General features: G+C 39.4%; 2 protein-coding genes and 1 long non-coding RNA gene across 3 annotated transcripts in view; 1 reads left to right on the top strand and 2 right to left on the bottom strand.

Moving 5' to 3' along the window:
* Positions 1-11607, bottom strand: part of atp8b1 (ATPase phospholipid transporting 8B1) — a 38048-nt gene extending 26441 nt beyond the window's left edge. The window contains exon 1 of the mRNA XM_004538525.5: positions 11370-11607. The gene's annotated coding sequence lies outside the window, so the exon portion shown is untranslated. The remainder of the gene's footprint in view (positions 1-11369) is intronic.
* A 2669-nt stretch (positions 11608-14276) lies between these two features.
* On the bottom strand, positions 14277-25039 carry LOC143419474 (uncharacterized). The gene is made up of 3 exons (XR_013099460.1): positions 24995-25039; positions 17291-17449; positions 14277-14549 (listed from the first exon to the last, which is right to left on the bottom strand). It is a non-coding gene; the product is annotated as an uncharacterized LOC143419474 (long non-coding RNA).
* On the top strand, positions 16176-22338 carry txnl1 (thioredoxin-like 1). Its single transcript, XM_004538526.4, has 8 exons — positions 16176-16485; positions 17313-17409; positions 18653-18826; positions 20262-20384; positions 21119-21188; positions 21335-21507; positions 21887-21991; positions 22071-22338. Exons 1-8 carry the CDS (start codon positions 16388-16390, stop codon positions 22098-22100), a joined length of 870 nt encoding a protein of 289 aa, XP_004538583.1. The 5' UTR covers positions 16176-16387; the 3' UTR covers positions 22101-22338.
* Positions 25040-25052: the final 13 nt, after the last annotated feature.

Here is a 25052-nt window from a genome sequence, read left to right as displayed (position 1 = left end):
TGAACAGCCAGTAACAGGGGAAGAAAAAAAACAAAACAAAAGGGCACTTTGGGCTGTGCCAAAGACATGAAATAAAGATTATTTTGAACTGTGAATCATACAAAACTATTCTAGAACAGTGCAGTCGTTAAAATAAAGAGCTAGGTCCCCTTTAACTTCTGGAACTAGACAAGTGAAGTTAAATGTCTTTTCCTGTGGCTGATATCTTCAATCTGTTGTCAATATTAAATGTTAATATATTTTCAAGTTCTTTAGGAGGTATAAATAAATAAATATATATATATCAGACACTACTGTGAAATAACGAAGAAGCGGAACCTCATCAACTTGACCTAAAAAGCTGGTTTTATCACCTGGGAAGTCAACTGAGGATGAAAGCAGCCTCATTAACAAACAAATTCATCAGTTTTCTTTCCCGAGAGCTCAGCGGTTCCTGCACAGGTCTCCCTGATAACAGATAACGACCAAAGTGAGGCTTAGAGGCAGCCACGCTCTTCAGGATCGCTCTTCAGAAAACAGGTTTTGCTATCTGGTACAGGATATCCCTATGGCAACCAGGGGGAGCAGGAAGGGGTGGGGGGGGATTCACAGAGTGGGACAGAATAGAGCATACCTAACTGACGACACTGAAACCTGAGGAGGGAGGAGGTACAGCGCTCCGTGAGACTGCTCAGGTGAGCCTTCAGACAAGTCAAACTAGAAGCACAAGACTGCGGATCTGTAGATAATGACCCTTAAATATCAAATTTGCATTTGGCCTAATATTTAGTCTATGTCTTCTCTAAGATCTGCGCAGAAAGCCATCCAAAAAAAGTCAATTAAAAGATACAGAAATAAAAATGTAATCATAAAATAAATGACTTTGGGTGCCAGTTTGCAAGTAAACTCAAAGTTAGTCCCTTATTGATATAATGCCGTACCAGCTGTAAATATAATATTTACAGTTTGCAGCATTGTGGGAAGACCTCACTGGAAATAGTTATGCAGTGTGTGAAGTTTGAAGGCTGAAAGGCAGCTTTTGTTTTTAGTAAACAGTGTCTTCACATCAGGGTACATGAACAGGATCGAAGTGCACTTTTGTATGTGTGAAAAATGTGTTAAAGTCATGTGACTGCATGTTTGTTTAGGTGAAAAACAAGTTTGAAGAGCAAAACAAAAAAAACAAACCACACACAGGCATGTATGAAAATATGAGCTCACCAGATGGTTGCCTGAGTTAAACTCTGCTAGCGTAGCACACCACATCCACTGTATTGTGGGTAATGTAGGCCTCAGGTTTCAGAAATGAAAAATACAAACCAGAGACGACTACTTCTCTAAATGTCCATCATTAATCTGAGAATATTGTGAAATATAAACACAACAGCAGGAACTCAAACAGCAGTCATCCACTACCAGCTCCAGTATTTGTGTTTCAGTTATTAGAAAAGAAAATAATCTGATAAGAAATTTCACTTGGCCCATTTCTACTTGGTTCATATCCAGAAGAACACAATTACAATAAGACTGAGGTTTATTCATGTTTTCTCAGTTATTTCCAAAGCCTAAAAGAGAACAGCATCGTTTTGGACTTTACAGCAGGAAAGATGGCTTCCATTATGAAGATTAGTGCTGTTAAAGGTGTCTGACATTTAAAAGTATGAAAAAAATCGTAAATAGCATTAAGTCACTGATCATTCCAGTTTTCAAGAAAAACGCATTTTTCTTACTGCTGTGCTTAAAACTCAAAACCATCTCTACATTTAGAGAAGTTTTTTAAAATCATGAAATATTTAAAATACTGCTGCTGACCTACAGAAAGCTCACACGAAATATACTGTACTGGTCTTAACAAGGTTGCAAATAGAGCTTCAACATGCAACAAGAAGAAATGGGAGTGAGACAAAACATTTCTTTGAGCATGCAATTTATTGAAAACAACGCTTAAACTGAAACAGGTTGTTTTATAGCTGATCAAAAGTTTAGGACCACACCTCCAAAAAAACCTGTAACCACCCCCAAAACAGAAATCAAAGTAGCTCCACCATTATTGATGATCACTTCATTGCAGGATGCTTCATGCAAGCACTTCCATGAGGTGAGTGGGAACATTTCTCAAATTGGTGAAGAGCATCTCCTGTCTGGAACTGTTGTCCATTTTTGTAAACTTCCCTTGCCATCCATCCCCAAAGCTTCTCAATTGGATTTAGATCAGGAAAACACACAGGATGATCCAAAAGATTGATGTTATTCTCCTGGATATATTCCCTTGTTCTGTGTACTGTCTCGTTGTCCTGTTGAAAACCCCAGTCGTTACCACACAGATGAGGGCCATCAGTCATGAGGAATGCTCTCTGCAACATCTGGACATAGCCAGCAGCCGTTTGACGCCCCTGCATTGTTCCACTGAAGGAAAAAGCATCCCAGACCATTATAGTACCCACGCACTGTACATGTCAGTTGGGATCTGCTTGTCATGGCAGTGATGTTAGAAACCATCAGGACCATCAGGGTTACATTTTTTCCTCTCTGAGAATAAAACTTTTTTCCATCTTTCATTGTCCCATGTTTGGTGCACTCTTGCAAAGTCTAAATGATCGGTTCTGTGGCGTTCAAGGAGACGAGGCCTTTGTAGACGTTTTTTGTTTTTGAAGCCCTTCAGTCTCCGATGCCGTCTGATGGTTATGGGGCTGCAGTCTGCACCAGTAACTGCCTTAATTTGGGTCGAGGATCATCCAGTGTCTTGATGGACAGCCAGTTGGGTCCTCCGGCTCAGTGCTGGTAAAATTTTGGAGTCTTCCACTTAACTTTTTTTGTTCCATAACCCTCAGGATCATTTAAGAAGTCCCAAATGACTTTCTTATTGCGTCCCACCTCAGCAGGGATTGTGCGCTGCGTGAGACCCTGCTTATGCAGTTCAACAATAACACCACATTCAAAAAGGGAAAGTTTTTTTGCATTTGCCATCAGTACGTCATGACAGTGTGACTACCTGACAGAAAATGACAATGAATCCACATTTTTGCACAGATTTGGCCTTTTAAAGGGATGTGGTCCTAAACTATTGATCAGCTGTAAAACAGACTGTTTCATGTTAAGCGTTGTTTTCAATAAATTGCATGCTCAAAAAATGTTTTGTCTCACTACCATTTCTTCTTGTTGCATGTTGAAGCTCTGCTTGGAACCTTGTTAAGATCCAACCAAGCAAAATATGATTTTTTTTGCCATTTTTCAAGTGTTCTAAAACTTTTGATCAGGACTATACATAAGGAGAATACACTCAAATGCTGAAAAACTGCTCATTAAATGAAAAACATATTTAAGAAGAGAGGCATTTTTTGTTCTAAACAATTAGCAATAACTGTCAAACTAACAGGTTTGACTTTCAAATTTAGATGTTGAGAAGAAACATTTTGTATGTGAATTTGGGCATTTTGAAAAGGTTTGTTCTTAGTTTTTGTTTGTTTATATTTTTAAATAAACATAATTGGTTGTAAGAAAATGAGATTTTACAAGTCTGTGGTACTGCTGAGCCCTAATCCACAAAACCAAATCCCTTGTTCCTTGAATTAAAACCTAAACCTGACTTAACGCTTATGGAAGTCATTTCTGATTTTCCTGCTAACAGAGTCAAAAAGGGGGAAGAAAACAAAACCGATTTGGTTGACCTCATTTAAAAAACTGAAAGATATTTGTGTCTGTGGAACTTTGAGGACAGAATAGATGCGATTGGTCGCATTAACACAGAGTCGGGTTTCTGCAGCACCTGAGGGGAATCCGTGTGAGCTGATGTCTGTAATACCCAAAAAAAAAAAAAAAAAAAAAAAAAAAAAAAAACCCAACCTGAACAATGACTGCCTGTTCTCTGCAGAGTCGGTGTTAAATTCCAGTACAAAGCTAAACTATTCACCATATTCCTGCTTCCTTAACATCTTCTTTAATACTCAGTTCTTTTCAGTCAGCAGAGTCCATCTCTGTATTTTAATGTAAAACAACTGAGACTGGGAGAAAAAAAAAAAAAAAAAAAAAATCATAAAAAGGTTGTTTTTCAAAAATCAGTTTGATTCATTTGAGGAACATTTGTGAACTGTAATGTGTGGTCGCCTCAGCTCAACGGGGGAATATTATTCCTGCTTTTGTGTCATGACGTTTAGATGACTGTAGATTGTATTGTGATGACACAGACGAGTGTTTAAACAGGCTGTTGAGAATTTTTAGTGAATTGTTACTCACTCATTTTTAAAACAGTTGTTTATCCGTTTGTCTTATTGTATCTCTGTATTCAGAATCAGAATCAGAATCAGAAAGGGGTTTATTGCCAAATGTTGAGCAGGTTTACAACATTAGGAAATTGCTGCGGTGCTTCAGTGCAAACATAGTGTCATAAATAGCACTTAAATAGACATGAAAAAATAAAAGTAGGGATAAGAATTCAAAGTGCTACGTAGAAAGATATGTGCATGAGCTATACATGAGATATATACATGAGAATAAGAATTAAGAGTGCTACGTTGAAAGATATATACATGAGTGCAGGTGGTGATCAGTGCCAATCATGGAATGATGCAGTGAACACAGCGTAGGGTCATGTGTTAGTGGCGGGTACAGTCATATGGTTATTGTTCATGTGTCCAACAGCAGAGGGGAAGAAACTGTTCTTATGGCGAGAGGTTCTGGTGCGAATGGACCGGAGCCTCCTGCCTGAGGGGAGCAGGTCAAACAGACTGTGTCCAGGGTGAGAAGGGTCAGCTGAGATCCGAGCTGCACGCCCCAGTGTCCTGGAGGTGTACAGGTCCTGCAAAGATGGGAGTCTGCAGCCAATCACCTTCTCAGCAGAGCGCACAACACACTGCAGTCTCTGTTTGTCCCTGATAGTGGCTCCAGCGTACCACACGGTGATGGAGGAGGTGAGGATGGACTCGATGATTGCAGTGTAGAACTGCATCATCGTCCGTGTTGGCAGGTTGAATTTCTTCAGCTGCCTCAGGAAGTACATCCTCTGCTGGGCTTTCTTAATGACGGAGGTGATGGTGGGCTCCCACTTCAGGTCCTGGGTGATGGTGGTACCCAGGAAGCGGAATGAGTCCACAGAGGTGATGGGGGTGTCAGTCAGGATGATGGGGGGGAGTGGAGCTTTGTGCTTCCTGAAGTCCACAATAATCTCCACTGTCTTCTGGGCATTCAGCACCAGGTTGTTGTGGCTGCACCAGGACACCAGACGTTCAACCTCTCTCCTGTAGGCAGACTCGTCCCCGTCCGAGATGAGCCCAATAACGGTGGTGTCATCTGCAAACTTGATTAGCTTGACAGACTGGTGGGTGGAGGTGCAGCAGTTGGTGTACAGGGAGAAGAGCAGAGGAGAAAGAACACAGCCCTGAGGGGAGCCGGTGCTGATGGTCCGGGAGTCCGAGACATTCTTTCCCAGCCTCACATGCTGCTTCCTGTCCGTCAGGAAGTCAGTGATCCACCGGCAGATGGGATCAGGCACATTCATCTGGGAAAGCTTGCCTCGGAGATGGTCTGGAAGGATGGTGTTGAAGGCAGAGCTGAAGTCCACAAACAGGATCCTGGCGTAGGTTCCTGGGGAGTCCAGATGCTGCAGGATGAAGTGTAGGGCCGTGTTGATGGCGTCGTCTACAGACCTGTTGACTCAGCAGTATTGGCTATAATGACACTTATTATCTAATTAAGTAAAAAGCATTTAATAAATAAACTTATGTTTACATTATGAAATATATATTTTAACTCATTTACAGATACGTGCTTCCATATGTGTGTATGCTATAGCCAAATTTAACAGGTAAATGATTAAAGAAAGACTAATCTATAAAAGTTTGTTTGGTTTTTAAACAGTTGTTTAAAACAAGCGGCTGATTCAGCCGACGTGACGGGCTGAGGAAGGTGGTTCCAAAGTTTAGGCGCTATGACCTCAAAGCATCATCATCATCACGTTTGGATTTAAATTAAGAACACTTTAAAGACCTTAATCCTTTAATTAGAATAAGATCTGAGGAGTTCTCATATTTAAGCCACACAGGTTTATGCCATCACTGTTTCATATAGGAATTTGGTTGCTCAACAGTTTGTCCTCCATCACACTTTCTTTTTCACAATGCTCTTAATGTTTACATGAGTGGCTGAGTAAATATGCACATTAAATAAATAAAATAGATTAAAAAAAATAGAGGTTTAAAAAAGGGTAAAAGGTAGCAAAGATTATGAAAATTCTGTACTTTGAGAAATGTTTCATGTTTTGCCAACATGCTGGCAAAGTCCTCACCATCTGTACTCTTGAAAGTTGTCGTCTCTCTACACTTTTTTTTTTTTGTTCCCACTCACATTAATGACCCGAGTATATTTTTTCGCCTCCAAGAAACTGATACGTTTTCTATGTTGCCCCATGTCTACTTCTTTTCAATAAAACAACCAGCGTCTTAGTGTCCCCATTTGAGATGTCGTTTTCGTACAACTTCTCTATTAAAGATAAAAGATGTAAGATGATTTGAAAAACATGTTTCTGTTTGCATTTAGATAGCTTGCAAAAGTCTTTTGGGGAAAGTGAATTCTCTGTCTATATAAAATAGAAGAACTGCGTGGCCCTGGGGCAAACCACTGTACCGCTAGGACTTTAACGTTTCTGTGGATTAAGATGAAGCTCTAAGACCGTGGCAGGAATCACAATAACTGGCTTTCCCCCCCTTTTTAAAATAACAAACACGCATAGACTTCATATCCTATGCAGTCAAATTCTATTTGACTCCTAGTTTGCATCTGTTTGCCTTTCCTCACATGTGAGCAGTGACTGAAACCTCAAGATGGCTCAAGGTTTGATTAAGAAAGATTCTGAACAGAAGTGGTTTTTGTTGGAGTGACCTATAGGGAGGCCTCAAGGCCAACAAAGACACCCACACTCAGTTTACATTCTTAAATCGGGGGCTCTTGGTAAGTAATTTTAAAGATTTTAAAGAGTCTGGGGCAGAGGGCCACAAAGGAAAAATAAAACCATCAAACCAATAATTTATTAAAAAGCTTCCACAAAGCTGCTTTAGCAAAACAGGTGAACTGGCAGAGACGTTGCTACATTCCCCTCTGGGCACAGTGAGTATGTCAGGGCAAGTGGTCACAAAAGTCTGCAAGAGAACTAAACGGAGCCTGTAATGACCTTGTTAAGAGTTTTACACTTTCCAATTCATTTACTCATTTATTTAAATTCAGTTTAGTCTCTGATGATTTCCAGAGTTTTGCTGGTTTGGTTTTAGTTTTTAAGTGTCTGAAAGTGAATGAAAATGAAAAACTGTGTGTAATGAACCGCTGATCTGTACCATAAGTCATCCTTGCGGGGGTTGTCGGAACTGTATGCGCAGTCGCACTAAGGACAGATGTGATCAGAGGCATGCCCCGTAACGCGTATAGAGCAGTCTGTCGCGGCAGGAATAAGTTGTACAAAGTCCATGTAAGTTACGATAATACTTTGATAAGTATGATAAGTGTGTTTCTAATGTAAGGTATGTTGCTGCGTTTGTATTGTGAGCTATCTGAAAACCCTTTTATTCTTTATTTACGTTACTTACATCCATGTGCTATTTTTTAGCTAGACATGTGTGTCATGCAAGCTAGCAGCACCCCATGAGAAACGGGCCGAAGTGTTTAAGTGTTTACCGGAGTTTTGCACCCTTGGCAAGCGGACTGAGGTATGTGATGAGAGATGATCTGTTGTTATATTTTATTTAACTGAACTGTGTAATCCCTTGATGCTGTTTGAAGTAACCCCTTTTGTTTTATTTAATCTGTGACTGTATATCTCAGAATTACTTGTTTGAACTTGCCTGAATTAACTTAAGCTCATTGTTATAGTTCAAAGGGTACTGTACGGGTATCAATTTTTTCTTATTTTATAGTTTTCACGGTGCTCAACGTCCAGAGAATGAGCCGTGTGTGGTGAGGAAATAAATGGCTGCACCCGTTAGAGACTCTTCTGTCGTTCTTGATGCCAAGGGCTGCTACACTGTGTACATTCATTTTTGTGTGTCTTCTAAAAACGGGTGGTATTGATTAGGGGCAAACCTTAAGAAGTTCAGAACAGGTACAAATAATACACTGAACTCACATCCCAAGTCTCAATAAACATCTGTATTAAAGGATGGCCATCTCTGGGCTACAGGCCATACTTTTAAAACCCTGGTGCTCACTTTAAATTACCCCCATATAGCAAAACTATTGAAGCTGGGCCATTGCATCTCTCGGGGGAAATACAGTTTAAGGACCAGGTGTCTTTGGATATGCAAATAACTCAGAGCTTAATGAAGGAATTAAGCGAGATTAATGAAGCGTACTCCTTACTTTATATGCCAATTTAAAAACATTATTTCCCTAATTATCAGTTCAAGGAGTAAATAAGCGATTAGTAATTACCCTAAATATTAATTAAAATACCTAAAGATGGACTCAGTGTTCAAATAGGTGTTGGAGGGGAGAGAAAAAGTTGATAGATTCACTTTCATGGTGACAAGAAGACAGATGTGAGCCTTCCTGTTATCCTATGTGTTCCTATTATTCCTGTTTCATTGTCATAATGTTTGTGAAAGTTCTTTAGCAGATATTTGCGGATAACTCAGTAGCAAACATCGGATTTATTAAGTACGCTGGCACAAAACACTTCCTGGTGTCGTCACGTTGTTAAATCTGACGCTTATCTCAAACATTAGCCATGGAAGCATTTCTTAAGCTTAAACATGGATGGTACTGGGGGGGAGAAAGTATGATAACCTAATAAAAGAAGAAGGGCAAAAAATGAAATGAAATGAATGAAAATCTGTGATATTATTGAATAAAGCACTAATTTAAGAACAGACTCCTAAACCATGGATAAAAGCAGATAGACAGTCGTGACAGCACGAACAGAAAGCTTCAGATGGAGTAAGTGAAACCTGTCCGATCGTCCATATGGAAAATTTGAAGAAAATTTTAAAACAGCCTTCGTGAAGCCTTGACCTCACATCACTCTTCTGTCCATTTGCCTCTCAAGTCACGATTCAAATTCTCTGTCTGTGCTTTCAAGGTCAGGCATTTCCTTAAGAAGTACAAATATTTCCCTAATCAAAGAGACTCCAACTTGCTGCGTCTGCTGAGGAAAAACTTCCTTGCATGTTTATGGAAAAAACATCCAGGCTGGCTGGGATGGGTGTACCCACCAGCCGCCATTGTGTTCACAAATACAACAGTAGCCACAATTGAGGGTGTCCAGGCTTGAATCACAGTGTTTTAACTGCAGACAAGACGTGTTTATATAGTAGCCATATGTAAAGGGCTCCACTTTTTTACTATCAAATGTTAGACCGTGAGAAGTTTGCAGCATGGAGAGGTTACGCAAGTTATAAAGAAGGAAATGGGGTGGCGTCAACACAACTAAAATTTATATGGAGGCCTAGAAGGGACACAGGGATAATAATAATAAATAAGTATTATTATTAATTGAATAAATAACCTTCAAGTCATTCAAAAGTCACATTCCAAAATTAAACAATATGTCCTCCGCACACTAAAAACGCTGGGTTGTTACATCTAACCACACGTGGGACTGAGCCTGTTGAGCCACTGTCAGTTATATGTATATGTAGCTCAGATGCCAGTTTAGTGAGCGTAGTGCCAGCCCTCGTCACAGCTGATGTGCATCTATCCAAAGCCTTGGGTTTTATAATCACACAATGCATCTGTATAGCTGGGCTTTAGTTTTGTGCTTGTCTAGATTAACCTTGCATGGGCTCGGTCCAGTTAAGTGACGTCATTGATTGTTGACCATGTAGATACAAATACAATAAAAATAAGAACAATAGTGTAAACAGGTAAACAAAGAAAAGAGATACAGAGTTGCCCACAACACCAGGATGAAGTATAAATGTACTCAGTCCACTTGGTAATCCCCCTTTCATTTTATAATCTACATTCTTCAGAGTAAACACGTGCTGAAAACCCAGATTTTAAAATCAGTTTTTAATAGAGCCGTAAAATGAGGATGTGATGTTTAAGTTAAGTGCTTAATTTTTCTGTCTTCTGTGACAGCCAAATTCTGGAATTCACCTCAGTCAAGTTTCATTATTCTTATGGATTTTAATCAGAATTCCCAAACTTGAGCAAAAGCAAAAGATTTCATTGGAAGCACATAAAAAGATATTTTTGTAAAATGCAATACACTGGGGGGTTTTTTTTTTTGGACACATCTGTTCAATACACATGTCCATTTACCTCAGACACTGAACGAACACAGAAACACAAGGAATGGAAAACGTATGATAATTTTCGCAGCTGTGATTTGCCTTAGTCATTCTGGTATTTATTGTGGAACACAGCCACTTTTACCAGCCCTCCAAGTTTGTCTGGGTATCACAAATGTAACATGAATACAATTTGATACCACATTGAAATACCATAATAAAGACATGTCGCCCATCCAAACACAATCCAGACTGTATTTGGTCCTAATTGCAGCTACTTTTGGCGACCCACAGCTCAGGTAAGGCGCTGGTATGTGTTGTATGGCAGAGGTGTGGCCCAAATGTCAGGACCTTTGTCCCATACAATGTGGGCTTGTGGCAAAGCTGAGACTGCACCACTCAAACCTCATTAAAAGTGTTAGTGAAGACCAAATGTGGGCCAGAGAAAAGCACGGACGTGAGCCACAGCAGACAGAATAATCCACAGCATACTTCAAATTTATCTGATTTCAACCAGGAAGAAGAATGTGATTGTGACGAGACAGGTGATGCCCATGTTTTCATGCCCATGGGGCTTAATTTTATTTATTTGCTTATTTTAAATCTAGGGAACACATTAAGGTATATAAAAATATAGAAGTACTGAATATATCCCAACCCCACTCAGATTCCAGAGAGATTCCACTTGAGAGCAACTGGATCCTGTTAGGGAAATTCCTCCTAATGGATCATCATGTTATGATCATTTTTGAAGTTGTAAATTGCTGAATGATACTGACTTGAGAGCTTCTAACGTGTAGCCTTCCTTCACAGGAAACAAAAGAAACGTAAAAGTAATTGTTACTACCCAGAAATTTGGAAACAATTCAGACATCATTCAAACAGAACCAGCAGCTTTTTAAAATCATTTTTGTAAGTAGCCTAAAGCAGTGTTTCCGCTAAAATATGTAGTAGAGATTTTAAAGTTAACCTCTTCTTGGACATGACAAAAAGACCCTTATTTCAAAACATTCGCGATCATTGAGGAGTTTCCAGTGGGAAACTTTAACCGACAACAGAGGAAAGGTGAGCCGCCCAGGGGAAACTCTGGTTTATGCCCAATCTTTAACACTTACAAACCTCACAAACAGCAAAGTACTCAAAGCAACGCTTATACGTCTATATTTTAGCTCGACTTACTCGTTTCCTCGTCAGAATAGTATTAAAAAGGTGAATCCTGCTCTCAGTCGGTGTCCGGAGCGCTCTGTCACCGCACCATGTTGTCAGCTTCTTCCTGATTGTGCAGTCTCAGGCAGCGGCTCCCCGCCCTTCTTCTCCCGCTGCCTCACCTGGTTTAGTCCACACAAACCTGCCGGACCGGTCTCTCCTCCTGTCCCGAAAATAACAACGGAAAACGACGCGTTTAGGGGGCAGGCTGCAGCTGCGGAAGTGGGCGCGGAGGTGTTCTGGTCACGTGACGGACAGGTAAAGGCGTCTAATTGAATTTCTAATTAGATCATGTGGTGGCTCAAAGGGCGATGCTACGTGCCTGGATATATGATGAAACGTGTCGGGGGGTTTTATCGCCTTTACGGGGTCTTATCGGGGTCTTTGTAGTGGGGAAAAGTGGGGCAGACCACTGGTGCTGTGCACAGTGGTGGTAAATCCAATACCGATGCCAATGTTTTTTACCTTTATCATTTGTGTGATGAATGTTTGTCAAGTTGCAAATTCTGAACACATTTTAATAACCACTAAATCACAGGGAGTTTTACTTCCCACAATAACTACACAACAAAACACAACTTTCAACTTTTAATGCAAGGTGTTTTTTTTTGAAAACCTGTAATGTAAACGTACCTGCCACATTTACATTTACAAAGAGGACTAATGTTGTGTTATTTAAATGTGCTGCACGCTATAAATTAAACAGACACGACAGTCAAGACAAAAATAGGTAAAAAACGACGTATCAGTCCTATCACACTGGTATCAATCTTATACCAATACCAGCATTGGCATCGATGTTCTGATCCGCTTACTTCTAAAGACTATCCAGAACCCTAATGAGAGGTGGGGCCTTAGCAAGCCTGCAATGGCCCATATCAAAATGAGTCAGCACTACAGCATGACACACATGGCCCTTCATTTTAGAAACAGCAGCAGGTCCCTCTTCAAATGATCTGATGACAGGGAAGCTCATATAGTAGCAGCTTAAAGTCAGTCCAAGCAGTCATGTATCAAAGCAGGTCCAACATTATACTTTAATGTTAGACAAATGAGGTAAGCCGGCATTGTGAGCAAGCAGGTGTGCTTCAGGCCGATGAAACCTAGCTTGCCACAATCATTGCTTCTCAATCAAATATTTGTTGGCAGTTTATATTTACATGACGATACCCAAACTTATTATAGTTCATTACAATTACAATTAAAATTTGATGTGAAACAAACAACCAAAATAAAATGTCCTTTTAAAAGAAATGTCCTTAGTTTTAGTATTTTCAGTATTTTTTAGTTGTCAAAGACTGATGAGGTTCTTCAGTGAAAACTGATGTCTGTGGTTTTATTGTGAGTTTAGACAATAAATTGAGTCTGAGTTTCCTAAATCTTGAGCCTTTTACATGTTCTCTATACCATAATACAGGGAGTGCAGAATTATTAGGCAAGTTGTATTTTTGAGGAATAATTTTATTATTGAACAACAACCATGTTTTCAATGAACCCAAAAAACTCATTAATATCAAAGCTGAATGTTTTTGGAAGTAGTTTGTAGTTTGTTTTTAGTTTTAGCTATTTTAGGGGGATATCTGTGTGTGCAGGTGACTATTACTGTGCATAATTATTAGGCAACTTAACAAAAAACAAATATATACCCATTTCAATTATTTATTTTTACCAGTGAAACCAATATAACATCTCCACATTCACAAATATACATTTCTGACATTCAAAAACAAAACAAAAACAAATCAGCGACCAATATAGCCACCTTTCTTTGCAAGGACACTCAAAAGGACTGGGAGTTGAGCTTGACTCCATCCTCAACCCGAAAAGGCCCCACAAGCTCATCTTTGATGATACCAGCCCAAACCAGTACTCCACCTCCACCTTGCTGGCGTCTGAGTCGGACTGGAGCTCTCTGCCCTTTACCAATCCAGCCACGGGCCCATCCATCTGGCCCATCAAGACTCACTCTCATTTCATCAGTCCATAAAACCTTAGAAAAACCAGTCTTGAGATATTTCTTGGTCCAGTCTTGACGTTTCAGCTTGTGTGTCTTGTTCAGTGGTGGTCGTCTTTCAGCCTTTCTTACCTTGGCCATGTCTCTGAGTATTGCACACCTTGTGCTTTTGGGCACTCCAGTGATGTTGCAGCTCTGAAATATGGCCAACCTGGTGGCAAGTGGCATCTTGGCAGCTGCATGCTTGACTTTTCTTAGTTCATGGGCAGTTATTTTGCGCCTTGGTTTTTCCACACGCTTCTTGCGACCCTGTTGACTATTTTGAATGAAACACTTGATTGTTCGATGATCACGCTTCAGAAGCTTTGCAATTTTGAGACTGCTGCATCCCTCTGCAAGATATCTCACTACTTTTGACTTTTCTGAGCCTGTCAAGTCCTTCTTTTGACCCGTTTTGCCAAAGGAAAGGAAGTTGCCTAATAATTATGCACACCTGATGTAGGGTGTTGATGTCATTAGACCACACCCCTTCTCATTACAGAGATGCACATCACCTAATATGCTTAACTGGTAGTAGGCTTTCGAGCCTATACAGCTTGGAGTAAGACAACATGCATGAAGAGGATGATGTGGACAAAATACTCATTTGCCTAATAATTCTGCACTCCCTGTACTTAAAAAGACTAAAACTAACAGTGAAACTAATGAAAAATACTTTTAAAATAAACATTTTCAAACAACAATCCACAAATTCAAATCAAAATTACAATAAAAACTGATTAGAAAATACAAACCTATAAAAACTCAGTGAATGCCTTTATTGAACTTTTTCTAATTTTGTGAAACATTATGAGGCAGCACACTGACACACCCATATACATATTTCTGTATTGCTTAATCATCCAGTATCTACAAAACAATTAGACTGCTTTATAATTTTTGAGTTTGATAAGATCCAAAGATTCAAACAGGAAGTGGCATTATGGGGCGATCGTAGCTCAAGAGTTGGGCGTTTGTCTTGTGATCGGAAGGTTGCCAGTTCGAGCCCCAGCTCCAACAGTCATTGTGTCCTTCGGCAAGACACTTCACCCGTTGCCTACTGATGGTGGTCAGAGGGCCCAGTGGCGCCAGTGTCCGGCAGCCTCGCCTCTGTCAGTGCGCCCCAGGGCAGCTGTGGCTACACTGTAGCTTGCCATAACCTGTGTATGAATGTATGTGTGTGTGAATGGGTGGATGATTGTGTATAGTGTAAAGCGCTTTGGGGTCCTTAGGACCAAGTAAAGCGCTATACAAATACAGACCATTTACCATTACTGTGCAAGAGTCTTGAGCCCCGGTGAAAGACTTTTTGGCAGGTTAGAAAACTACAAATACCATTCACTGTACAGTCATCCTTTAAATTAATAATAACAGAGACATTAAAAGAGAGAGGCGTGGAAGAAGTGTAATTTCTGAATCAAACTGCAAATGTTGGGCGATTTTATCAGATTTGGCTGGTGATTCTGTACATGATTTTTTTTAACTTCCTATTTACCACAAAAATTAAAGAGAAGGCTCTGATTGATCTGTAAAAATAGTTTCTCTGTCAGCACATCGTAATAATTGTGTTATACTTCATTTATTTCACTCTAAAGGCATCTATTGAACATTAACTGTTACATTTGTAATGTGATTTTGGAGTTTCAGTGAGATGCACTGTATGTTTAGCTTTGATTTAAAGCCTAAGTCACTGTGTCACTCTAACTCTCAATTCTTAAAACCCAGTGCAATTCCATGGGAAAGTGTAATGGGGCAGCATTACACCAAAAGCTGTGTTTAACAATATCTTAATATGTATTTTTTCTTAATCTGAGAGTTTACATGCTGCCGATGCTTCTGGTGCCTTTTTATGTTATCAAAATACTTTGCCAGCGCTGATTTTCTCCTCCGTTGTTGTTACACCTAAAGAGATTCTACAGATTAGCAAGTATAAAAAATATTTAAAGATCAAATGTATGTGCTTTATTTCCCTGTCAATCATAAATCTTTTTTGATCGGTTTAATATGAGGCTAAGCTCTTCTACAAATACTCATTATAATGATGTTTATTTATTTATTTTTTGTATATATATATAACACCCGACCTACTATTTACTATGAAGGCCTAAAAGTGCCTAAAAAAATAGTAAAAACTGCAACATATCTAAGATGATGATGATAATAATAATAATAATAATAATAATAATAATAATAATGATATTAATAGGCCTACTACTAATAATAATGTTAGCATTTATGAGTCTGTAAAGTGTGTTGTGATGAATTTTCTTTTTTCTAATTGTCTTTTCTTAATTATTTCATTTTTCATGTTCTTCATTTGTCCATTGTTTCTTTATTGTTCATGTACTTTGCCTTTTAATTTCATTAATTTTTCTTTTTCTTTTATTTTCAATTTAATTAATGTATTGTATGCATGTATGTGGATTTAATTTTATTTATTTATTGCATTAATGGCCATGTTATTTTTCATTTTGCACTGCATATATAGTTAGCTAAATTTATGGAGCAGTCCATTGTTTTCTCTACAAAACTCAGTGGTGAGAAGTAAATGAAATTTGCAACATGTGAGGTTTGGATCAAAAAGCACATTTTCCTTTTTTGTCCTTTATTCATTCATTCATGCTTTACGGAATTTGTAAGATTTATGAGACCAGCGTTTGATTTGATTTGGTTTGCACTCCTTTCCCCCCTAAAAATTAAGATTTTTGTTGTTCGTTCCTGTTCGTAACCTGTTGAGGCCAATATAACGTGCGGACACAGACTCGGCGAGGACGAAGAAGAAAGCCCTACATTTCCGGTTGTGTAGTAGCCAATCAGGAGTCACATCCTGGAGCAACGCACTGTAACTGTAGTGTGTGGCTCGGAACCGGACGGCTAGTCGGCTAACCCACCGACAGAAGGCTAAAAACAAAACACCGTATATTTGTTAGGTTTCCCTGTTTGTTCGCTCTGAACATCACCCGGGTAACCGCCTCACATCGCAGCAGCACACTGCACCATGGTAGGCGTTAAAGTGATCGGGAGCGACCCGGACTTCCAGCCGGAGCTAGCCGCCGCCGGCTCCAGGCTCGCCGTGGTGAAGTTCACAATGGCCGGGTAAGCTCAGGCCCCTCGAGACTTAACCCTTAGTTTCGGGATATGACTGAGAAACATTCAGGGATAGTCGCTTAGCCGCTTTGAGGAGGTGACATGAGCTGAATATTTCTCTCACCGGCAGCGTTTATTGTATTGTAATTACGGCCGGCATGCTAGCGTTATGCTAGCAGTGAGCGAGGCGTTAGCTCACTAGCGCTGCTGCTTACAATGACACGGCAGTATTACAGCAACTTGGCTGCTGAGGTGTGCGAGTGAGCTGGCTGATTAAATAGAATGAGCTCTATTGTAGCATTGTCCTCATGAAAAGCAGAACTACTACCACTAGCATAACAAATGATCTGTTACGTGCGGGTTTTCAGGTCTTTGTGTGATTTTATGTACACTCTGATTGTAAGAGGCTTTGATTGATCTATAGGCCTGTTAAGCTGATGAAAAGACAGCAGATCAATAGTGATGATAATCAGTTTAAAGTATCTAAAGTTAAAGGTTATGTCTTTCGTTTGGGACACATTAAATGATGATAATGCTGGGTTCTTGTCCTGAGGGTAAACTCACGTACCCACAACAGCAGCAAAAAGGTCTAAATGAAAAGTTTAGACCAACATTAAAACTTGTAATTCATTTATTAGTTTACATTCTACTAAAGGCTTTTATGATATTATAATAAATAAAGGAGTAAGTTAAGCTTGTATTAGCTTCACTGAGCAGTGTTATTGTGTGTGGCAGATTTTCATCACATCTTGCAGGACAAGTACTGCAACAATTGATGCACTGATCCATCGTGAGACTAGAATTGACCGCTAACCTGCTCTGTCCTTCCTCCTCAGGTGCCGGCCATGCATCAGAATAGCTCCAGCTTTCAACACGTTGAGTAACAAATACCCACAGGTCGTCTTCCTCGAAGTAGATGTTCACGTCTGTCAGGTGAGTCTGATTCACCACGTTGTTGACATCCTGTGCAGTCCTGAAACAAGAAAAATACAGTGCTGTGAAAAAGCACTGTATTTTTTCTCTACAAAATGAGTAAAAATATGAGTAAATACAGCCACCCAAACTTACATAGCCTTGTGTGAAAAAGTAATTGCCCCCTTTATTAAGTGAGATTAGCCACATTTTTTGGAAAGCTGAGTGCATTTTCATTGGCCAGACCCAGGCTGAATTACTGTCAGACCTGATGAGTCAAGACATGTAAATAGAACCTGTCTGGCAAAGTGAAGTAAGATAAAAGATCTCAAAAAGCAAGACATCATGCCACAAGCTAAAGAAACTCAAGAACTGCTGAGAAACAGAGTCAATGACGTCTGTCAGTCTGAAAAGGATAAAAAGCCACTTCGAAAGCTTTGTGACCCCAGTGAGAGCTGTTATCCACAAATGGAGAAAGCCTGGAACAGTGCTGAACTTTCTCAGGAGTGGCCAGCACAGCAAAATTACTCCAGAACACCATCCAAAGAACTTCAGGTTGGCCTTAACTTGCCTTAGTTAAGGTCAGAGTTCTTGATTGAACAATAAGAAAGACTGGGCAAAAATGGCATCTATGGGAGATTTATAAGGACTCATTCTTTTTAACACTCTTTGCTATTCTCCATGGCCAGCTGACGGATCTACAACAACACAAGCAAGAGTAGCCCACAGAGCAGTTGTACCACATACTTTGTGTCATGTTTTTCAACCCTGAAAGTTTAATTGGGATGTCTCCTGCACTTATGAAGTCACGAGGGCTCAAAAAGGCTACAAAAAAATTTAAAAGGTTCCAAATTTCAGCCCAGATGAGATACATTGGTGGCCTATAAGTCAAACAATTGTCATACTGATGGTTGATTTCTATGGTTTCATGAAATTAATACAAAAAAAAACAAAAGGGGGAGGGTGTGGGAAGCAGACCAAATTTACTATGAATATTGATTTTCGTCTATTAATGGGAAACAAGCTCAAACTTAACTGTGACCTAACTGACAATATTACTGATCGTCCACAATCCCTGAAGTCGTCATCATCATCCTCTGCAGACTGAGTCAGAGCAGCAGAAATGTATGCTTCTGTCGGGGGTTATGAAATAATAGACATGTGTGGTGCCGGTCAATAGTGAGACCCAAACAGGCAAGTTTAGTTGCACTAAAGTCTGATTATATTCTGAATTTTAAATATATATTTTTTCTAATTTCCTTAGGCAACGGCCGCAGCCAACAACATCTCAGCGACACCAACGTTCCTGTTCTTCAGGAACCGGGTGCGGGTCGATCAGTACCAAGGGGCAGACGCTGCAGGTCTGGAGGAGAAGATCAAACAGCACACAGAGAACGACCCTGGAAATAGCGAGGACTCTGACATTCCTAAGGGATATGTGAGTGGATAATGTTGCTGATGGCTTTCGATTGCTGATGAGGACAGCTGGATTGTCCGCTGGCCATCAGCAGTGTTCAAATAAAGAAATAATCTGTGCATTTATTGCTAGTTGAAGACAGCAGTCACGAAGTTAGGGAAAAGGTCATTAGTCATTGTCTCCTTTAGGGATGTGCTTTTGCTTATGAATGCCAGCTCAGTACGTTCCCCTATATTTACATTTCTCCTGAGTTATTTTACAAAGTTAGAAAAGCTGTTTAAGCTGAGCCTGGTGTAAAGAATGGTTCACAGTCTCTTCCTCACAGTGAGAAATAAAGCTATTTCTCACTGTGATTATTGATCAGTACTCTACATCAGCATTTGAAAAAGTTGGACCAGTGCATCATGAGCCAACTTGACTACCAATAAAGGTGTGAGTCAATCCAGTTGTCCCATATTTCTGTATTTTTTTCAGTGTAAGATATATATTCATTGTGGTATTATTTAGAAAAAGCAGCATGTCGGATAGCATTGTTTTTTAAAAATGAACTTTAATTAAAATAAAATGCCATTAAAGTTCATATTTAATAGTTCTTATGTCAATTTTCATCAAACCCAATAAGACATTCTTACATTTTTTAGTACTCTTAAGGCTTTACTGAAGGTTCTCATCAGTGTTGGTGTGTTATTTGTGGTAGATGGCAGTGGGTCACGCCCCCAAGCAGACAGCATAACATTTTCACTATTTTCAGTGCTGGCAGCTCTTTCCAACAAGGAACTGAAGTCACTGCTAAACCACAAGACTATTGACAAAAATGTGTGTTTTACCTCACCTGACACAGGAGCTGTTTCGTCCACTGCTTCCTAAACAAGTTAATTATTTTGTCTTAATGTGTAACTTCTGTGTTTTAATAGTTAAGTTTGAATAAAAGATAAAGTTATAAAATACGAAGTCCACACAAAAACAGACCAACAAACTGTTATCTGTGATAAAAAGCATTGTTTTGTCAGCTTTATTTCTTCACAGCGGCTGAACTTTGTCACCTGTTGCCACTTATGACATTATAAGTTAAAATGTACCTTTAAAGTTTGAGTTAGTGTTCAGATGAATCACCACCACATCATGTCACCATTAATCATACTGTCTAATCTTATCTCGATAATCCACTCATATGTTTCAAAAACTAAACATCATCCAGCCATACTCTGTACTAAACCAATGTAAGCACTGATTTGACAGTAATGCTCTCTGATTCAGTAAAAAATGATAGAAAAATACCATAAATAGCCCAACTCTGTGAAAACACGTGCAAGCTTTGCCACAGATGAATGAAAAGATTAAACAAATGTGTATGTAAACCTGCTGCAGTACACACATGAATCCAGCTTCATAAATATCGAGCCGTACACGAAGTTTGAACTGAATAAATGAGTTTGCCTCCTCTGCTGTGTTTCAGATGGACCTCATGCCTTTTGTGAACAAAGCCGGTTGCGAGTGCCTCAACGAGAGCGACGACTGCGGCTTCGACAACTGTTTGATCAAAGACTCGTCCTACCTGGAGTCTGACTGCGATGAACAGGTTCGATTTTTCGCTTCATGCGGGAAGTTTAAACATTACAAGTTTAAAGTTCTCACGAAATCAGTACCTTGCTCAGCCTGGATGTTATTTCCTCAAAGAAGCTGGTTTCACATTGAGAATGTCTAATAGATGAGTTGTCTCTTAAAAACATGTTTAATTTGTTTGGACCTCTTAAAATGTGACGATACATTTTCAGGGGTTTATCCTCATATGAAATATCTGGGTAATCATGATACTTTTAAAGTGGTGTTCCTGATAATTGTTTTTTCTTATTCTTTCTAATATTTGTCTCCTGAATACTCAAGAGAGAAATTTTTAGCATATGGTTTTAATGACCCTGAATTTAGATTTTTTTCTCTTTATGTTCATGACACTTTTAAACAGGAATGTAAACTAGCTAAAACATATTGTGCGTTTAAAAAATGAAACAAAAATATACAACAAATATCTTCATTTCAGACAACATAACCAGCACGAGAGGCTTTGCTGATTATATTTATTGATTTAACAAATCCCACCCATATCATAATGTCTAAAGCTAACAGACTTGACATTTAGACATTTTCAAACAATACAAAATAAACTGAAACTCTCAGGTTTGTTCAGGAAACTGAAACAAAGCTAAAACTAACTGAAACCCTTAGTCTGCTCTCATTCTGTTTACCACCTTAATAAACTTTGTTATATGTGGAGCATCAACCTGATGGATGTTTTCCTTTTTAAATTTTGTCCAGTTCTTGATAACGATCGCCTTCAATCAGCCTGTGAAGCTCTTCTCTATGAAACTACTGTCCTCAGACTTTGGTGAGTGTTTCTCCTGCTGACATTAATCACAGCCTCTGGAGCATCTGGAGGCGCTGATATGAACTTTGTCAGTTTCTGAGTGGTAAAAAAAAATCATCATCTTCTTTCTGTGTCTCATTTTTTCTTTATTTTTCACTCTCTGTCAGCCCAAGCCCCTAAGGTGGTGAAGGTGTTTATCAATCTCCCTCGGTCGATGGGGTTCGACGACGCAGAGCGGAGCGAAGCCACTCAGACTCTGGAGCTGTCTGAGGAAGATTACAAAGAAGACGGTTTGATTCCTCTGCGCTATGTCAAGTTTCAGAACGTACAGAGTGTTACAGTAAGTGTTACCAACAGTACCTCTGAAACATTACTGCAGTTAGATCTTAATGCATTAGAAATGTATTTTAAGAAGGTTGTTAATGAGCAGCAGAAGAGGCCGTGATGCAAACGGCAAAAATGCTCAAGTATATACAATAGAAGTAAATCCTGTAGGTGGGGGGAAAAGCTTTTAGAGGTTTATTTGTGGGATGGTCACCAAAATTGTGAGTTATAGGAAAAAGACTTCCCTCTTGGAGGAATTTGGAGAAGTAGCTTGGGAAGGGTTGCCCTATGGACACATTGCACGCTGGCAGAATCAATGAACAGTTAAAGAAAAACATTTTTTGTGTGTTTTTGTTGAATTGTTAAATCATTTTCTTGTTTTTTTTCCCCTTCAGTTGTTCATTAAGTCAAACCAAGGAGGCGAGGAGACGACAAAAATCAACTACCTGACATTCATAGGCACTCCGGTGCAGGCCACTAACATGAACGATTTCAAAAGGGTGAGGAGCAGCTGCAGCAGCCTGTGCTCATTTGTGTAGAGCAGTGTTTGACACTCACCCATGTTTTGTCCCCACGCAGGTCGTAGGGAAGAAAGGCGAGAGTCACTGAGCAGGAGAACAAAGGGGAGGATGAGGAGGAGGCTGAAGATGCATCCAAGGACTTTCCCCCTCTCTGCCAAAGCTGTCACACACATGATGCTCACATACAAACACACACAAACACACAGGGCCTCCAACTGTCCTCCTCGAGCTCTGAATGAATGCTCCACCTGTGGAGTCTATAAATCATTTGTATTTTAATTCTGATGGAACCTCTGTAAATAAAACACGATCCTTTTTCAAAGGCACGTGCGTCAGTCTTGATTTCTTTTAGTAGTAGCACCACGAAGACATGGCTGCTGGAAGGTTATACTATTATTCACTATTATTGAGTCAGAACAAATGGTATTGGTTTACTGATGCATGACAAGCTGCAACCTGAAAAATGGAAAACAAAATGTGCTTTCAGTTTTATCACCACTCAAACTATTCCTCTCACAGGTATCAGCCATGACCTGAAAATCCACTTGCTCTTTCCTCTCGGTGGTAAAGTTTCTTGCACTCCGTGTTTCTGAGAGGTTAAATGTCAGCGCTAACTATTTGTTTGGATCAGAACAAATTCTGATGTTCAATGTGTTTGAGTGTTTCTCCTGAAGGACCCGGTGATTATTCCCTGTGGACACAACTACTGTATGAACTGTATTAAAAGCTACTGGGATGAAAAGGATCAGACTGAAACCTACAGGTGTCCTCAGTGCAGACAGACAGATCGTATTAAGTATGAAGAGTTGGACAGCACCAGAGCCAGACATGATTCACACCTACTGGCTGAAGAAGCTAACTGCACATGGCAGCACAAATGAACCAGTTGCTGATCATCTGCTAGAAACTGATTTCTGATGTTTCCTTATGTTTTTATATGTAATTTTTTTACTTATTTTGGTTTGTTGCTTCAAGGCAACACTGTGTGACAAGGGTAGTCAAACAAGTTATTCTATAATATGTTTTATTAGTACAACAAGGATGAACAAATAAACAATAAATAAACAATGTAAACATTTCACAGAACAATAAAACACCAAAGTACATCCAACATTTGACCCTAACCCCATGCACACACACACATGATGTGTTTCCATCACTTTTGGGGACATTACATTAACTTACATTCATTTCCTGGAGACTTATTCTACCCATCACAAGTCCCTGCCTGAACCTAACCCTGAATCAAGCCTTCACCCTAAAATGTAATGATTTACCTTGCAGTTTGTCCCCATAAAGTAAGCGAGACCTCACAATGTGAGTGTGTAAACAGATTTGTGTCCCCACAACGATAAGTAATACACGTCACACACACACAATTACTTTACCAACTGACCCCTGACTGCCTAAGTGTCCCTCAAAAAAAAGTAAAGTAAAAGTAAAAAACATTGACTATGATCATATACATGCACACAAACACATCTCTACACACATATGCTAATGCATTATATTGCCTGAAAAAAAATTAGGCTAACTACACAGTGTTGCCTTGAGGCAACAAGTGAAAATTAACAGTTTTACTGTATAAATAAATTTCAAAAAGTAGAACAAACAATCAAATATACTTCTTAACATATTAATGCACAAAGTATTTTATATACATTTATTTCACTATAAACATGTAAAATAGTGATCTTTATCTTACCTCCTAATGGAGATGTCTCATCTTGCAGAAAGCCCCCCCAACTTAAAGTCACCACCTTCAACTCATCATTTTATTGGAAAGAGATGTGCCTCGTAGCATTATTTGAAGAAAAAAAAGTTTGTTTATTTTGAAGGGCCAGTGTGAGGCATGGAAATGTGGTTTGTTGCCTCAGGGCGACGCTAGCAGTAGTGGGATAGTTCATGACAACACGACTCGGTGCCCACACACATGGATACTGGAATGACTGGACACTAGGGGCTCGAGCCCTTAACAGGAACTCAGTGGGAATGTGGCGAACATCACTAAAAGATGCATTTTCACAAAAACTGTATTTTCGTAGCTTTTATAACCGCGTACTGCAGCTGTTATGTCACCTAGCTATGTTACACAAAGCAATGAGCTGTCATTTCCAGGACTACGCATTTGTTACGTAGCTGCTTCTGGTAACTGGCGTGAGACACTAACTTCCCCGTGGTGCTCGGTTATAAAAGGGGACTCAAAAGGACCGATTATAAACCTGCAGCTTTTTCTAGAACTGCTCCCTGCCAAACATTTAGTGTGGTGAGTAAGAGCGGCTCTGTTCAGCAGAGCTACAGTGGGCTAGAGACAGACAGAGGGGTAGACTCAAACATCACATCGATTTACCATCTATTCATTCTTAAAAAAGCTCTTAAGTTCATTTATATCTTTTAATTTATATTCAAATCCTATTACAAATCTGTTCTCAACTAATGCTAATGCCAGGAATTGTTCTTTTAAACAGATTTATATTTAGAAGTTTGCAGTTGTTTACTTATTGTTTTCGCTGTTTAATGTAATTACTAATATGTGCGGAGCCCACTGTTTTGTTACTGTTTCCTCCGACGTGCTGATGGAAATACTGTTCAGGTTAGGCAGATTGTGAATGATGTGAGCAGATACACAACCTTGCACCATGCCTCTGAAGCGTATTAGAACAAAACCAATAAACGTTATTTGTTGTATGATGGGATGTAAATATGAGGGGGGAAACTCGCTATTTTCAACCAGTTCAACGGACACTATGTGTCACACTATGTATCTAAAAATGTTGTTGAACAACTTTTAAACTTCAATTAAGTTGTGAAACATGCTCAACAGACTGCATTAAATAAGCTGTATTATGTTCACGGTCTGCCTGAAGAGGACGCCATTACACTGCAAGTTCTTATATATGTAATTATATATTATACTACGATGCAGTTACTTTAGTTTAACTTATCGATAACATTTACATGAATATATAACTCAAGGTTTACCTGTGTTGAAACGTGAGCACAACACATTTGCATTTCTTCTTCTCCTTTTCCCCTCTGT

Source organism: Maylandia zebra, linkage group LG7 (assembly GCF_041146795.1).
Source record: "Maylandia zebra isolate NMK-2024a linkage group LG7, Mzebra_GT3a, whole genome shotgun sequence".
NCBI classification, from domain to species: Eukaryota; Metazoa; Chordata; class Actinopteri; order Cichliformes; family Cichlidae; genus Maylandia; species Maylandia zebra.
This window is presented reverse-complemented; position numbering and strand designations above follow the sequence as displayed.

What these genes read in the sequence shown, in the direction of transcription:
- txnl1 (XM_004538526.4), top strand. Translation starts at nt 16,388, where the DNA reads ATGGTAGGCGTTAAAGTGATCGGGAGCGACCCGGACTTCCAGCCGGAG. An exon ending in TAGATGTTCACGTCTGTCAG is followed by an intron (nt 17,410 to 18,652) that starts GTGAGTCTGATT and finishes TAATTTCCTTAG; the next exon opens with GCAACGGCCGCAGCCAACAA. An exon ending in AGAACGTACAGAGTGTTACA is followed by an intron (nt 21,508 to 21,886) that starts GTAAGTGTTACC and finishes TTTCCCCTTCAG; the next exon opens with TTGTTCATTAAGTCAAACCA.